Source organism: Protopterus annectens, chromosome 7.part1, assembly GCF_019279795.1.
Source record: "Protopterus annectens isolate FY-2018-M chromosome 7.part1, PAN1.0, whole genome shotgun sequence".
Taxonomy (NCBI): domain Eukaryota; kingdom Metazoa; phylum Chordata; order Ceratodontiformes; family Protopteridae; genus Protopterus; species Protopterus annectens.
This window is the reverse complement of record NC_056740.1, coordinates 254865160-254880006: the sequence shown is the minus strand read 5'-3', so window position 1 is coordinate 254880006 and position 14847 is coordinate 254865160. Positions and strand designations below refer to the sequence as shown.

Sequence of the window (14847 nt, the reverse complement as noted above, 5' to 3'; positions counted from 1 at the left end):
CTGAAATACCATTAATAATAATTTTCCACAAACTCTCTACAGTCTCCAGTTTTTAATATTTTGCCCTTCTGCCACAGTTTTGTCAGGGTCAACTCTTTCTGTTTATGATATTTTATCTTTACTAATACAAGTCTTGGCTGCTTTCTCGTGGCCAGGTTTGGTGCATATACATAATGTGCCCTTTCATTTAACAAATCCTGCTGTGGAATACCAGTCCAGTTACTTATTTGTGCGTTCATAAAATTAATATAGTCTGTTTCTTCTGTTTTTTCTTTTACAGCAGAAAGTCATAGGTTTTCTGTGCATGCTGTCCATTAAACTCTACAATTTTTTAAATGCATCTTCTTGAGCAGTCTCTCATCCCAGACTTTTATTCATTTCATCCCTGATTTGTGCAGTTTTATCAGTTCATCTGAAGAGTTGTTTAAAGCTTCTTCCATTTTTCCAGCCTTTTTGTTTGATTTGCTGTACTGCTTCCGTGTTGTATCTATTTTAATAAGCTCTGAGACATTTCACCTAAAGTACTAGAAACTATTTCATGTACCAGTGCAGGAGCTTGAACTGCTTTTTTGCTGGACAGCTGCAGGATTCTTCCCAGTCAGAGTTTTCTCTTCACCTTTTCCAGTTGATTTTCTTTCAGGCTTTCTAAATTTATTCTTTGCAGGCATCCAGACAGTGTACTTACTAACCAGTAACTGTATTTTACAAAAACGGGCAGAATTTCTGTCCCTTGTTGATCAGTTTCTTTTTTTCACAGTGGGAAAGCTGAAATTAAGCTGTTGATCAGTGTCCAGCCATTTTGGAAAGCCTAAATTGAATAATTAAGACAAAAATCATATTTGAATAATGCGTACGAAGGAAAAATCATTATAATGGTTTGTTTCTCTTTTATTACTAAATGTCTATTCATGTCGCTAGTTGAAGTGTGATGTTAATAAGTATGTTTACAAAATACCACTGATAAATTGAAGAAATCAAATTAAAAAGACATTCAAAAAGCAAAAACACAAAATCTGTTCAAAACATTTTTCTGCCACGTGTTTCAAACCTCTAAAAGTGTGCTAGATTGAATAGGGTGCATATTAAACACCGGCCATCTGTTCTTGTTGTGGTAAATGGTCTGTGTTGAGAAGGAATATTTTCGTTGCAGTTTAGTTTCACTGGTTTGGCTTATGATACTGTAATATGCAAGCTGAGACAGCTTGACTTCCATCATGAACATTTATTTTGGTGAAGGCAAGGAACAAAATGCAGTCCAGGTGTAGTTTGTCATAATATTAAACAGTTTGATTCCCTTTTGATGGCTTAACACCTTTGATCTAAAAAAGGTTTAAAAATGTGGTTTAAGTGTTTGGGTATAATGGATGGCTGAGTACTGATGAAATACTTTAACCAGAGTTCAATTTTCTTTTCAGCAGATTAGTAGCAAAACCAAAGCCCTTAAGTATACTGTCAGAGTCAAGCAGGTGGTCCATGATGCTGGTTCAACTTCCAAAAATCATACAAAGCAAGATAAATCGGTTGCCAAAATCACTTCTATTAATGGGACTGTACCTGGAGTTTCATTACTTGCAGAGAAAATTCCCAGGGAGCATGTAGCATCCATTCAGAAGACAAATGGGGTAGCCAAGAATATTGTAAATGAGCACATGCAAGCACCTCAAAGAGCATCGGCTGTGAACCAGAATGCAGAAAAACTGAAGACTACAGTTAAAAAACCTTCTTCCCTTAAGCAGGGTCCACAGAAGAGGCAAAAGATTTCAGCTGAAGATCTTCGAGACAGTTTGGTATGTTTAACTCAAGAACAGTTTCAAAAGATTTTGGCTACTATTACGCAAGCATCAAAATCCAACCCTGATAACCAAGACAGTGAAAGGAAAGAAGAACTGGGTAAGAGATTCTATAAATATTCAAGAGATACAGTTTGACTTAAGTCCCTTTAATGTAAAATAATTGGAGTGATTTTCATTCATTTATATGTTTATGTAATATGTTCTGTACATCATTTATAGTTGAGTTTTCTTTGTGTAGGTTGAAGATGTGATTGACTTGCCATTTGCTAATGTATGCTAAGGGATGCATTGAATTTTAGAAATACAACTAATAAGCACATCATTTTAATTAAAAACATAATTGATCTAAAGACAGTTCTGAAAAATACTGATAAGCTTTAAATAAAGTTGAAAGTTCAAGCTGGTGATGGTGAGCTGGCATCCTGTTTATTAAAAGTTTGACAACCTTTTGTTGTGCTGGTGTCTGTGATTTGCATGCAGTTCAAGGAATTCTGTTTCTTTATGTTGTAGCAGCAATGTAATCTGAGGGCAGTAGTCTTAAATGTTGTGCTCAACAATGAAGGGCTTGTATTTGTATGCTGCACAGCAGTGTACCAAAGCACTACATGATTCGTAGTATACTATACACAATGGGGTAAAGCATTGAATGCAATCTTACCCCATTATATAGCCATAGTATTTCATGTACACATACAAATGATCCTCCATTCAGGTTATGAAAGACTGGTAAATGCATTATTGTCTGTGTAAGAGATGATCACAACAGGGTTACTTACAGGATTCCACCACATCCAATCAAATTGTGTTGTGGATGTTCTTCGTGTTTCACTGTTGCAGTCATCACACTTGGGTTATCCTGCCAAGGATAGCCCTCAGTCGGCCCGAATACCAGAGGCTTAGTATTTCTGCGTCAGTTGCTGTTGCTCCAGGACTGACTTCAGGTAATCAGTGGTATAAAAACAGGCAGCCGACACCATTACGTCAGTCTTTCTAGCCGAGGAGCCCAAAGCAGAAGCAGTTTGCATGAGTGCCGGTCAGCCGCTACCTGAGTTTTCGTTTCCAAAATTGAAGTTGAAGTCTTCTAAAGCAAAGTACCCCACTGGGGATCCGTTTTTCTTGCTCTTACCGATGTCAGGAAAAGTTAGCAATTGTCTTTTCTGTGGAAAGCAAATACCACACCAAGATTTCCATTCTTACCGTGTCACCTGTTTAGGACCAGACCATGATGTCCCTCACTGCCGGTTTTGTGCTTTGTTCAACGCCCGAACTATTCATCATCAGGCCCTCATTGTAGCTAAATACTTTCGCTCTCGATCTCCATATTCTGAAATAGCTTCGGTAAGCCATCCGACTACGACAGTGACAGACCGCACAGGTCCAAAAACTGCTGATGACGCTTCCGTTAAGCTAGTCGCCAGTTCGCTGGTACTCAGTGAGGCACTTTCGCAGCTCCTGATGCCCACATCGATGGATTCACAGGCCGCTACAGAGACCCGTTTGGAGCCCGGCATGCAGCAAGACTCTTCTTTGAGTACGGAACCTACAGATGTCTCTACCTTGGATGGGTCCAGAGCCACTGTGCAGGCACCGGCTTCTGAGGAAGTTTATTTATTTATTTTTTCATTTGGTAACCAGGTTAATCTGTCTGGATTCTTAGAAGCCCTTTTTCAGCAGACACCCGAGGAGAAAAGCTCCCAAAAAAAAAAAAAAAAAAAAAAAGTTTAAGTAAAGAAATAGCACAAAGATAAACACAGATCACGTTTTAAGTATACATACTTCTGAAGTAATTACGTAACATGCAATAAAGGAATATGATATTTGGCACAAACCGACTTCTTTCGCGTCTTCAGTTCTTTCTAAAATTACCGTGTTTCTAAGGCCCAGAATGTGAGCTACGCCTAAAATATCTAGGACCCAAACTCACAAGCCTTTCTCCTTGCCACAATCACAGATGCTTAAAATGGCAGAAGACCTTATCATGCTGATTAGGGGAAGCCAGCCTTCCCCTGCTAAAAGAAAAAGAGACTTGTCCCCAGCAGCTTTATCTGACCAAGAGTCCGACGACTCTGAGGTTTCTGATTATGAAGGCATACCCTTATCTGCTTTTGAGGATTCAGATGCAGAGGAATCCATTCCTTCTGCCTCTCCTCCAGAGGATTTTTCTTTTGGTGAAACCCTACATACTTTGAGAGAGAGCACTTCCATTGGGAATGCCAGGATTATCCTCAGTCCAAAAAGAGACTCTGGGAATTTTTAGATTTACCACAGCACAGACCCTTGGCTAACCCTCCTGTTTTGGATGTTATGAATGATGTCTTTATGGAATTCAGTCTAACTACTGATACTTTACCTCCTGCTCCCAGGAAACCTGACTGGTATTACAGAGTCCCTGACTCTCACAAATTTCTTTTCAAGAATCCTACTGCTGACCCAGAGGTCATCTCCCAAGGGCCTAAAGGAATAAAAGCAACCACAGCTAAGAATCCCACCCCCCTTGGTCAGGGATTCTCAAGCTTTAGACAGATGATGTAAAAAAAAGTGTATACCTCTGCAACTCTTGTCATTAGAGTATTAAATTGTCAGTTCCACATGCTGAAATACCAGCAACATACCATGGAACTCATTAAACAAAAACTATCTACCTTCCTTGACTGTACAGAAAGTAAAGATTTACAGGAACTTATGTATTCTGCAAGTCAAATCAGTAAGCATACCCTGCAATGCAGGTTTGACGTCCTAGAAGCATCCTGCAGGGCAGCAGTCACAGATTCTGTACTTAGAAGGCATGCTTGGCTTAAGGAACAGCCCTTGCCATATCATGTCAAATCAAAAATATTGGACACACCACTGAACAAAAACAATCTATTTGGCACCAAAGCAGAAGAGGTTTTAAAAAAAGATGGAAGAAAAAGTTAAGTCTATGCAGACAGTTAAAGACTTTTTGCAAGTTCAGCCTCCAAGATTCAGTAGGCATTGCCCCTCAAAAAATTGGTCCTTTCCAGCCCCCTCAAGGCCACCTCAGACTAGACCTAGGGGAACAGACCCCCCCAGACAGCAGTGTCAGAGTATGCAGAGATCTCAGCAATAGAGTACTCCACTTCTAAACCAGGGAGTGCTAAGCCACCCCCTTATGGAAAGAATTCACAATGACTTTTCAACTCCTCCTATCACCTCTCCCATCTGCTCGTGCCCCTAGGAGGAAAACTTGCCTCCCATGCAGAAAACTGGGCCTCCATCACCAAAGATCGATGGGTCCACAACATAGTGTCCCAGGGGTACAAATTTTATTTCCACATGTTGCCAACCCCAAAGGGATTCCCAGATCTTCCTCCAAACCAGTGGGCAGAGGCACAAAACCAAGTTAATTCCCTGCTCTCCATGAGGGCAATTCAGCCTGTTCCCGCAGATCAGATAGGCCAAGGTTTCTGTTCCAGACTTTTTCTGGTACCCAGAAAAGAGGGCGCCTGGCAGCCAATCTTACATCTATCTATTCTAAACACCTTCCTGGTGGTACCAAAATTCAAAATGCTCACACTGCAACAGCTTCTCCCTATGCTGTCCAAACATGCCTGGTTAGCTACTCTAGACCTCAAAGAGGCCTATCTGCATATCCCAATCAGAGATTCTTGCAGAAGATATGTACGTTTCAGGGTAGGATCTATGCATGATCAGTTCTCTGCACTTCCCTTTGGCTTATCCACTGCTCCCAGAGTTTTCACAAAATGCCTGGCTCCAGCCATTGCTTTATGCAGACAAAGAAATATTCAAATTTGCCCTTACTTGGACGACTGCCTGATTCAGGCATACAGTCAGGAAAAGCTGTTACAGCACCTGACATTTGTAAAGGACCTACTAACCTCACTGGGGTACACTATAAACGAAAAGAAATCCAAACTAGTCCCCAGTCAAAAAATTGTATTCTTGCGAGCAAGCCCTGGACACAGCATCCCAGATGGCATTTCTAACTCCAGAAAATCAAGCCTATCTGACAGGCTACTTCTCTCAACTGGCCACCAGAACCTAGTTATCCACAAGGAAAATCCTGCAAGCTCTAGAGTTCATCACATCCTACATTCTACTAATTCCATATGCCAGACTGCATATGAGGAAACTTCAGTGTACTTAAAAAGCTTTTGGTGTCAACATACTCAGGACCTAGAAACTATTATACCTATGATACCTTGTCTAAGGAAAGATTTTCTTTGGTGGGCAGCAGCATGCAACCACAACAAGGGACTTCCCATTTCACAACCCCATGCCGCCCAGACCCTAACCGCAGATGCATCAGACTATGCCTGGGGTGCTCACCTGGATGGCAGGTGCATTCAGGGCCACTGGAGCCCAAACCAAATTCATCTGCACATCAACCAAAAACAGATGCTAGCTGTTCAGCACACTCTGACAGCTTTCAGATCCCTGCTGTCTTCGGGGCCTCTACTAATCAAAACAGACAACACCACAGTAATGTGGTACATCAACAAGCATGGGGGATCCCACTCTTACCCACTCTGCAAGCTAGCCATGACCCTTTGGAACATGGCCTCCGTCATGCATGTTCACCTGCAAGCTCAATTCCTGCCAGGCAACCAAAACTCTCTGGCAGACATCTTAAGCAGAAATCTCCTAGACCCACACAAGTGACAATTAAACCACAACACCTTCAGCCTTGTGACCCAAAAATGGAGTACCCTAAAGGTGGACCTATTTGCCTCCTCCTACAACCACCAGCTCAGCAAATTCTGCACCAGGGAACCTCACAGCAAGGCCTGGAAAGTGGATGCCCTATCCTTTGAGTGGGCAAACCTCTTAATCTATGCATTTCTACCTCTACCTCTTCTTACCAGAGTATTACTCAAAATAAGGGAGGAAAGACTAAGGGCAATTCTGATTGCCTCAGACTGGCCGCGCCAACACTGGTACCCACTACTGCGCAGTCTGTCCCCATTGCCTCTGTGGCACCTCCCCCAGATTCCAACTCTCCTGACTCAGCAGGAGGGAGAGTTCTTGCATCCACAGTTGCAGACCCTGAACCTAGCAGCCTGGCTTATTCCTTGACTTCTCCTCCAGTGGCCAGCCTAAGCAAACAGGTCCTGGATGTCATATGTGAAGCCAGATGACCCAGTACTAGAAAATCCTATGCTGACAAGTGGAAGAGGTATTGTTCCTGGATCCAGACTAAAGGAGCTGACCCAGCACAGCCCTTACTTCTCATTCTGGATTACCTAGCAGAACTACTCCACAGGGGCCTATCCTTCTCTCCCATTAAAATGCATGCCTCTGCCATCTCTGCACATTACAGCACTGAGCCATCTCTCTTCTCACACCCTCTCATCAAACAGTTCCTGAGAGGGGCTAAAAACTTAAGGCCACCAAAAAGAGCCCCTACCCCTGCTTGAGACCTTAACTTTGTGTTGGAAAAGCTCGCACTCCACCCCCCCCCCCTTTTGAGCCTGCAGCTTCAGCAGAGTTAAAATTCCTCTCTTAGAAAACAGGCTTGCTTCTGGCCATCACTTCAGCTAGAAGAGTGTCTGAGTTACGAGCACTTATGGCTGTGGAACCTTTCATCATTTTTCATGCTGACAGGGCCTCCCTCAGGACTAACCCAACTTTCATGCCTAAAGTGCTGTCCAGTGTGACTCTCAATCAATCTGTTCATTTGCCCACTTTTTTCCCTAAACCTCAAAATAAAGGGGAAAGGATCCTGCACTCTTTAGATGTGCACAGACAGCTCAGATTCTACCTGGATAGGACTAAGCCCTTTAGGAAATCTGACCAGTTACTAGTCAGCCTTGCACCAGGGACAGAGGGCAAAGCCATATCAAAACAAACCATCTCCAAATGGATAGCACACTGCATCCATTTCTGTTACAAACACCATAGGAAACCATCCCCACAGGAGGTCAGAATTCATTCTGCTAGGGGCAACTTCAACCTCTACAGCCTTTCTCAGAGGGGTCCCTACCAGGGACATCCCGGAAGCTGTAACATGGAGTTCTTTTCATACCTTCACCAAGCATTACCACCTGCCTATCTTTTCAAAATCCAGGGCAGGCTTTGCAACCGCAGTCCTGCAGGGCATACTAGCCAGCCCAAACTCTTCTTGACTGCCTTCACCCATTCCTCAGCTTTGGAAATCAACCCAAGTGTGATGACTGCAACAGTGAAACACTAAGAACATAGTACAGATGTTCATCGTGTTACACTGCTGCAGTCATCACACTTGGGTTATCCTGCTGTCAGGTGGTCCCGCAGTCAGCCAGAGTTCCAAAGTCTTGGTCCGACGTCGGTTGCTGTCGCTTCTTCCCTGACGTCAGTGCGCCAGGGGTATATAATATGCATCCAACGCCATTTTCTTCAGTCTTTCTTGCCGCACGGTGCCCGAATAAGAAGCAGTTCGCAAGTGCCGGTCGGCCGACCCCTGAGGTTTTCTAAGTCGAATTTCAGATCCAAAGTCTTCAATAAAGCTAAGTACCCCGTTGGGGAAGCCTTTTTCTTGCCTCAGACCGATGTCAGAAAAAGTTAATAATTGTATTTCTTGTGGGAAGCAAATACCTCATAAGGACTTCCACTCTTACTGTATTCCATGCCTAGGCCCTGATCACGACATCACTAGTTGTTGGTTTTGTGCTAGATTCAACAAACGCACTATAAAAAGATGTTTTGATTTTGCTTTACACTACTTTGGCCGAAGGTTCAATTATACCATGCCGTCGGATCAGCCGACGACCTCAATACCGAAAAAACGCAAAGACAAGGATAAAGACAGGCATCCGAGGTCCAAAACCGACGACGAAACCTCTTCTAGGCCAGTCACCGGTTCGCCGGTTGTCAGTGAGGCGCTTTCACGGCCCCTGACACCCGCTACCTCAGAGCCACAGGCCGCTTCCGACTCCCACGTGGAGACATCTAGGCCTCTGGAAACTCAAGGTATTGGGCCTACAGAAACTAATCCCTCAGATGGGTCCGGAGCCGCTGAGCAGGCACCGGCTTCTGAGGGTGTTTTTCAGACCTTTACAACATACCATTAAAACAACAGCCAAGACAAAGGTACCATTAAAGACAAAGAAACGAGTACAGCATTCTCCTGGACAGTCCCTCCATGCCTAAGAAACAGATGTTTAAAATGGCCGAAGACCTCATTACTCTAATCAGTGGTTCCCATCCCCCTCCTGAGAAAAGGCCTAGGCAGGATACAGACTATGACTCCTCTGATCAGGTTTCCATTTCCTCTGATTCTTCTTCAGCCCAGGGATACTCTTTACCCCCCTATGAGGACTCTGATGCTGAGGAATCTATCCCTTCAGCCTCTCCTCCTGAGTATTATTCTTTTGGCAAAACTTTACATACCATGAGGGAACATTTCCATTGGGAAAGTCAGGATTACTCAGAATCCAAGAAAAGGCTCAGGGATTTCCTCTTATTGCCCCAGCACAGGCCCCTGGCTGTTTTGCCTGTGCTAGACATTGTGGATGATGTGTTCTCTGAATCCAGCTTATCTCCTGACTGTTTACCCCCTGCTCCAGCCAAGCCAGATAGGTATTATAGAATCCCTGACTCTCACAAGTTTCTTTACAAAAACCCTTCTGCTGATCCAGAAACTATTTCCCAGGGTCCAAAAGGGGTTAAGCTTCCATTGCAAAAAATCCAGTACCCTCTGACAGAGATTCCAGAGCTTTGGATAGATGGGGGAAGAAAGTATACACGTCTGCAACTTTAGCAGTAAGAGCTTTAAATTGCCAGTTTCACATGCTTAAGTACCAACAATATTTAATGGCTCAGTTAAAACAGAAAGTGCTTGCTAGCTCAGAAGCTCCTGATTGTAAAGAAATGCAGGATTTATTGCATGCAGTTGAACAGGTGGGAAAACATACTCTGCAATGTGGTTTTGACTCTTGAGGCCTCTTGTAGAGCCGTAGACATGCTTGGTTAAAAGAACAGAGTTTACCTGATCATGTTAAGGCAAAGTTATTGGATGCCCCTTTACAACATGATACCTTGTTTGGTGTTAAGGCAGAAGAGGTGTTAAAGAAAATGGAGGATAAAGCTAAATCTATGCAAACAGTCAAGGATTTCTTACAGGTACAGCCACCTCGGTTTAGCAGAAATTGGCCAACAAAAAATTGGTCCTTTCCAGTGTCAGGCAGGCCACAGAGAGGCAAATACAGACGCCCAAGAGGCAGATCTCAACCCCAAGGCTCAAACAGACAATGACAGTGGGGCACTTCTACCCCAAAAGGAGGTGAGGACAAGTCTCAGCCTTACAGGAAACAGTCACAATGACTTTCCTTTGCGTAGGCCAAGCACGTCCCTTTTGGAAGCCCCCTTAGGGGGAAAACTAGCACTTTTTTCTCAAAACTGGCAAACAATCACCCAAGACAAATGGGTCCTGAATGTCAAGGTTACAAATTCCACTTCCATACTTTACCAAAACTAAAAGGAATGCCAGACCTGCCACAAAATCAATGGGCAAAGGCACAAAAACAAATTTCAGCCCTCAAGGACATGAGAGCTATACAAAAAGTACCACAACGGGAACAAGGACAAAGATTTTACTCAAGACTCTTCCTGGTCCCCAGAAAGGACAAAGCCTGGAGGCTTATACTGGACCTTTCAATTCTGAATACTTACCTGGATATTCCGAAATTCAAAATGTTGACATTACAGCAGCTTCTACCCATGCTGGGCAAGAAGGCTTGGCTTGTTACTCTGGACCTCAAAGAGGCATACCTGCATGTCCCTATCAGACAAAATTGCAGAAGATACCTCAGATTCAAAGCTGGTACAATGCACTACCTATTCTCTGCACTGCCCTTTGGCTTATGTACTGCGCCCAGGGTCTTCACAAAGTGCCTGGCACCAGTAGTTGTATTTTGCAGACAAAAAGGAATTCAAATATATCCATACCTGGACGACTGCCTCATTCAAGCAGAGACAAAGAACATTCTTCTACAGCATCTGGCATTTGTGAAAAAGTTGCTAATTTCTCTAGGGTACACAGTAAACGAAAAGAAGTCAAAACTAGTGCCCTCACAACAGATTACATTCCCGGGTGCCAGCTTAAATACAATGGCCCAGATGGCTTACCTCACACCAGACAAACAAGTGCAACTAACTCAATATTTTCAACTACTGGCAAAAATGTCCCATCTCCCTGCAAGAAAAATTCTGCAGGCCTTGGGATTCATGGCATCCTGCATACTACTAATACCATATGCCAGACTGCATATGAGGAAATTACAATGGTACCTAAAAAGTGTTTGGACTCCACATTCTCACAGTCTAGAAGCAGTAATTCCAATGATTCCCTGCCTACAACAGGAGTTTCGATGGTGGGCCCAGGCATGTCACCTAAACAAGGGTCAGCCTTTTACCCAATGCACAGCCAGGCAAACTCTAACAACAGATGCTTCGGATTACGCCTGGGGAGCACACATGGCAGGAAAATGCATTCAGTGTAAGTGGACCACAGACCAGATGCATCTTCACATCAATCAAAAAGAGATGGCTGTTCAAAATGCCCTAACAGCTTTCAAGGACCTTCTACATCCAGGACAACTTTTACTAAAGACAGACAACACCACAGTAATGTGGTACATAAACAAACAAGGGGGCACTCATTCTTATCCCCTATGCAGGCAAGCCATGACCTTGTGGAACACAGCTCTAACGTACCAAGTTCGCCTGCAAGCACAATTCCTGCCAGGAAAGAAAAATACTCTGGCAGACGACCTAAGCAGAAATATCATGGACCCTCACGAATGGAAATTGAATCCACAAATCTTCAGCATAACACAAAAATGGGGATGCCCAGACATGGATCTTTTTGCCTCCCCTCTGAATTGCCAACTACAAAAATTCTGCACAAGGACTCATCACAAACAAGCGTGGAAAGTGGATGCTCTTCTGTTCAGCTGGAAAAACCTAAAAGTCTATGCCTTCCCACCACTGCCTCTCCTTTCAAAGGTACTCCTAAAAGCCATACAAGAAAAAACACAGATGATCCTGATTGCTCCAGACTGGCCACGCCAGCACTGGTACCCTATCTTAAGGAACTTGGCTCAGGGCCCACCATGGATTTTGCCCTAAATTCCACACTTTCTGACTCAACAAAACAATCAGATCCTGCATGGTCAGCTCAAAACCCTAAACTGGCTGCATGGCAGATACTTTAGTCAAACAGGCAACACCTCTCTCTAAAGCTGTTATGGATGTCATTTTGGAGGCCAGGAGGCCTAGCACCAGGAAAGCTTACTCAGAAAAATGGAAGAGATTCTGCGCCTGGAACCAGGCTCACAGCCTTGACCCTCTTGTTCCAAACATTCCTCAGAGTTTACAATACTTAACTGAGATGCTGGACAGAGGCCTATCCTTTTCATCAATTAAGATCGACGCCTCTGCCATTTCTGCACATTACAACACAGATCCTCCTTTATTCTCTCATCCCTTGCTAAAGCAGTACCTCAGAGGGGCTAAAAACATAAGACCACCCCGGAGAGCACCAACACCAACTTGGGACCACAATTTCGTTTTGGAAAAACTGACCCTACCACCTTTTGAGCCAGCCAATACAGCCGATCTAAAATTTTTATCATGGAAAACAGCTCTGCTCCTGGCAGTAACTTCAGCACAAAGAGTCTCGGAGCTACAGGCATTAATGGCAGTGGAACCTTTTATAATTTTTCATCAGGACAGGGTATCTTTAAGGACAAACCTTACCTTCATGCCAAAGGTAGTATCTAGTGTGGCTCTTAACCAAACCATCCATTTGCCTACTTTTTATCCAAACCCCCAAAATAAAGGGGAGAAACTTCTGCATTCTTTGGACATACACAGGCAGCTACGCTTCTACTTGGACAAAACAAAAGCTTTCAGGAAAACTGATCAACTGTTTGTAGCATATGCTGCAGGATCACAAGGCAAGGCTATCTCAAAGCAGACTATATCCAAATGGATAGGACACTGTATTTGGTACTGCTACACACAGCATAGAAAACCAGTCCCTAATAACATTAGGCCTCATTCCACCAGGGCAACAGCCATTTCAACAGCCTTTCTCAGAGGAGTACCTACCAAGGAAATTTTGGAGGCTGCAACTTGAGTTCAGTGCACACCTTCACCAAGCATTACCACCTGCCTCTTTACTCTAAATCCAGAGCAGGATTTGCCACTGCAGTTCTGCAGGGACTCTTAGCCAATCCTAACGCAGATATACCCCAGGGATTACCTCAGTGTCACTGCTCAACAGAGGCACAGCAAAATAATGGGTATAGTTCCCCATACTAAAGGGGTGGCGTAAGCCACAAAACTATGGGCTAGGCTTGTAAATGCCCTCGGGCAGATAGCCTAGTATGAACCTATGAACCTATGAACCTAACTCTTTATAGACCAGCCACCCAAACTTAGCTTTGGGATTCAACCCAAGTGTGATGACTGCAGCAGTGTAACACGATGAACATAGTACCGTTTTGTACCTACCATAAAAGTAGATGTTCGAGTGTTCACACTGCTGCAGTCCAGGTTACCCTCCCTCCATCCCCTCTGAACTAGCCGGACTTATCTATACCCTTCTATCCTATACAACCTTTGGGGTGCATTTGCTGGTAACTGAAGATATTGTTTTTATTTTATATGTATATTTTTGATTAGCAATATGTATTGCCTACCCACTTGGGGGCACCTGACATCTGGGGCAAGAAAAACTGAAGAAAATGACGTTGGATGCATATTATATACCCCTGGCGCACTGACGTCAGGGAAGAAGTGTCAGCAACCGACGCCGGACCAAGACTTTGGAACTCTGGCCAACTGCGGGACCGCCTGATGGCAGGATAACCCAAGTGTGATGACTGCAGCAGTGTGAACACTCGAACATCTACATTTATGGTAGGTACAAAACTGTACTTTGTGTACACTTACCATAAATGTAGATGTTCGAGTGCATTCACTGTTGCAGTTCTGGTTTCCCACCCTCCAGCCCCCTTGTCTCTCTCTCTCTCTCTTCCTTCCTCACCCTTACAGGGCTATTGGTATTTACTGTCTACTGGTGGTGGTATTCCACCATAACTTAGTTCCCTATTGGGGACAAGAAAAACTGAAGTAATAGTGTCAGCTGCCTGTTTTTATACCACTGACGACCTGATGACAGTCCTGGAGTGACAGCAACTGACACAGAAATACTAAGCCTCTGGTATATGGGCCGACTGAGGGCTACCCCTGGCAGGATAACCCAAGTGTGATGACTGCAACAGTGAATACAGTCGAACATGTACATTTATGGTAAGTGTACACAACGGTACTTTGTCAGTGTACTGATCTTTCTTTCCTGTTGACATTTTACTTGGCATAAAGAGCCAAGCTGCATGTCAGTGCTACAGTTAGAAGGGGGGGGGGGGGAGAACGTTTCGTGGTAAGAAAAGCACTCCCAACAATGGAGTTCTCAGGGCTTCATACAGCCTTGTTACTACAACCTTACTTTCCTCACCCCCAGTGGGTTCTCAGTGCTTCATGCAATATTGTTAGTACAACCATACTTTCCTCACTCCCACACAGTGATGCTGCAGAGCTTTTGCCATTGTGAGCTCCAACAGCACTGTTCTGCATAGTTTAGTAATGACCATAACTAAGCTATTTTCCTAATGAGTGAAACCTTTTTTTAAGACTCCCTTTTAGGCATGATGGTGGAGCACAGTGCAACTGGAAAGCAACTTTTTAAAACATAATGTACCTTAAGTAGCTATCAACTGAGTTGCTGCTCCTATCTGTGCACATAGTGTGTTTATGTGTACCTGTATGTCATTCATAGATGCCTGCTGTGTACTGCCCTTTATTTCTTCAAACTATATGTTTGTGATTAGAAGCAGTGAATGGGAGAATACGAAACACAATGCACAGACTGCATTTATGTAACTGTGCCCTTCATATATAAATTATAGACCTTGCTCAAAGAAATGTCTGTTGATCACACTGTAGTGTTGGATTTTTATAAGCTGATTGTAAAGGTAGCTTATTGGCTTTGGCAACACAGAGACAGCTCCTCGTGGTCCTGCAGAGTGGT

General features: G+C 43.8%; 1 protein-coding gene across 2 annotated transcripts in view; it reads left to right on the top strand.

Annotated features, from left to right (window-relative positions):
- The window catches only part of CCDC66 (coiled-coil domain containing 66), a 1871188-nt gene that overhangs the window by 223975 nt on the left and 1632366 nt on the right, over positions 1-14847 (top strand). Inside the window, exon 4 of one of the 2 annotated variants that reach the window (XM_044078704.1) lies at positions 1419-1890. In XM_044078704.1, the coding sequence (XP_043934639.1) occupies positions 1419-1890 (472 nt within the window). Of the gene's footprint in view, positions 1-1415; positions 1891-14847 lie in introns of both variants that reach the window. The other variant, XM_044078703.1, reaches the window with a different exon arrangement.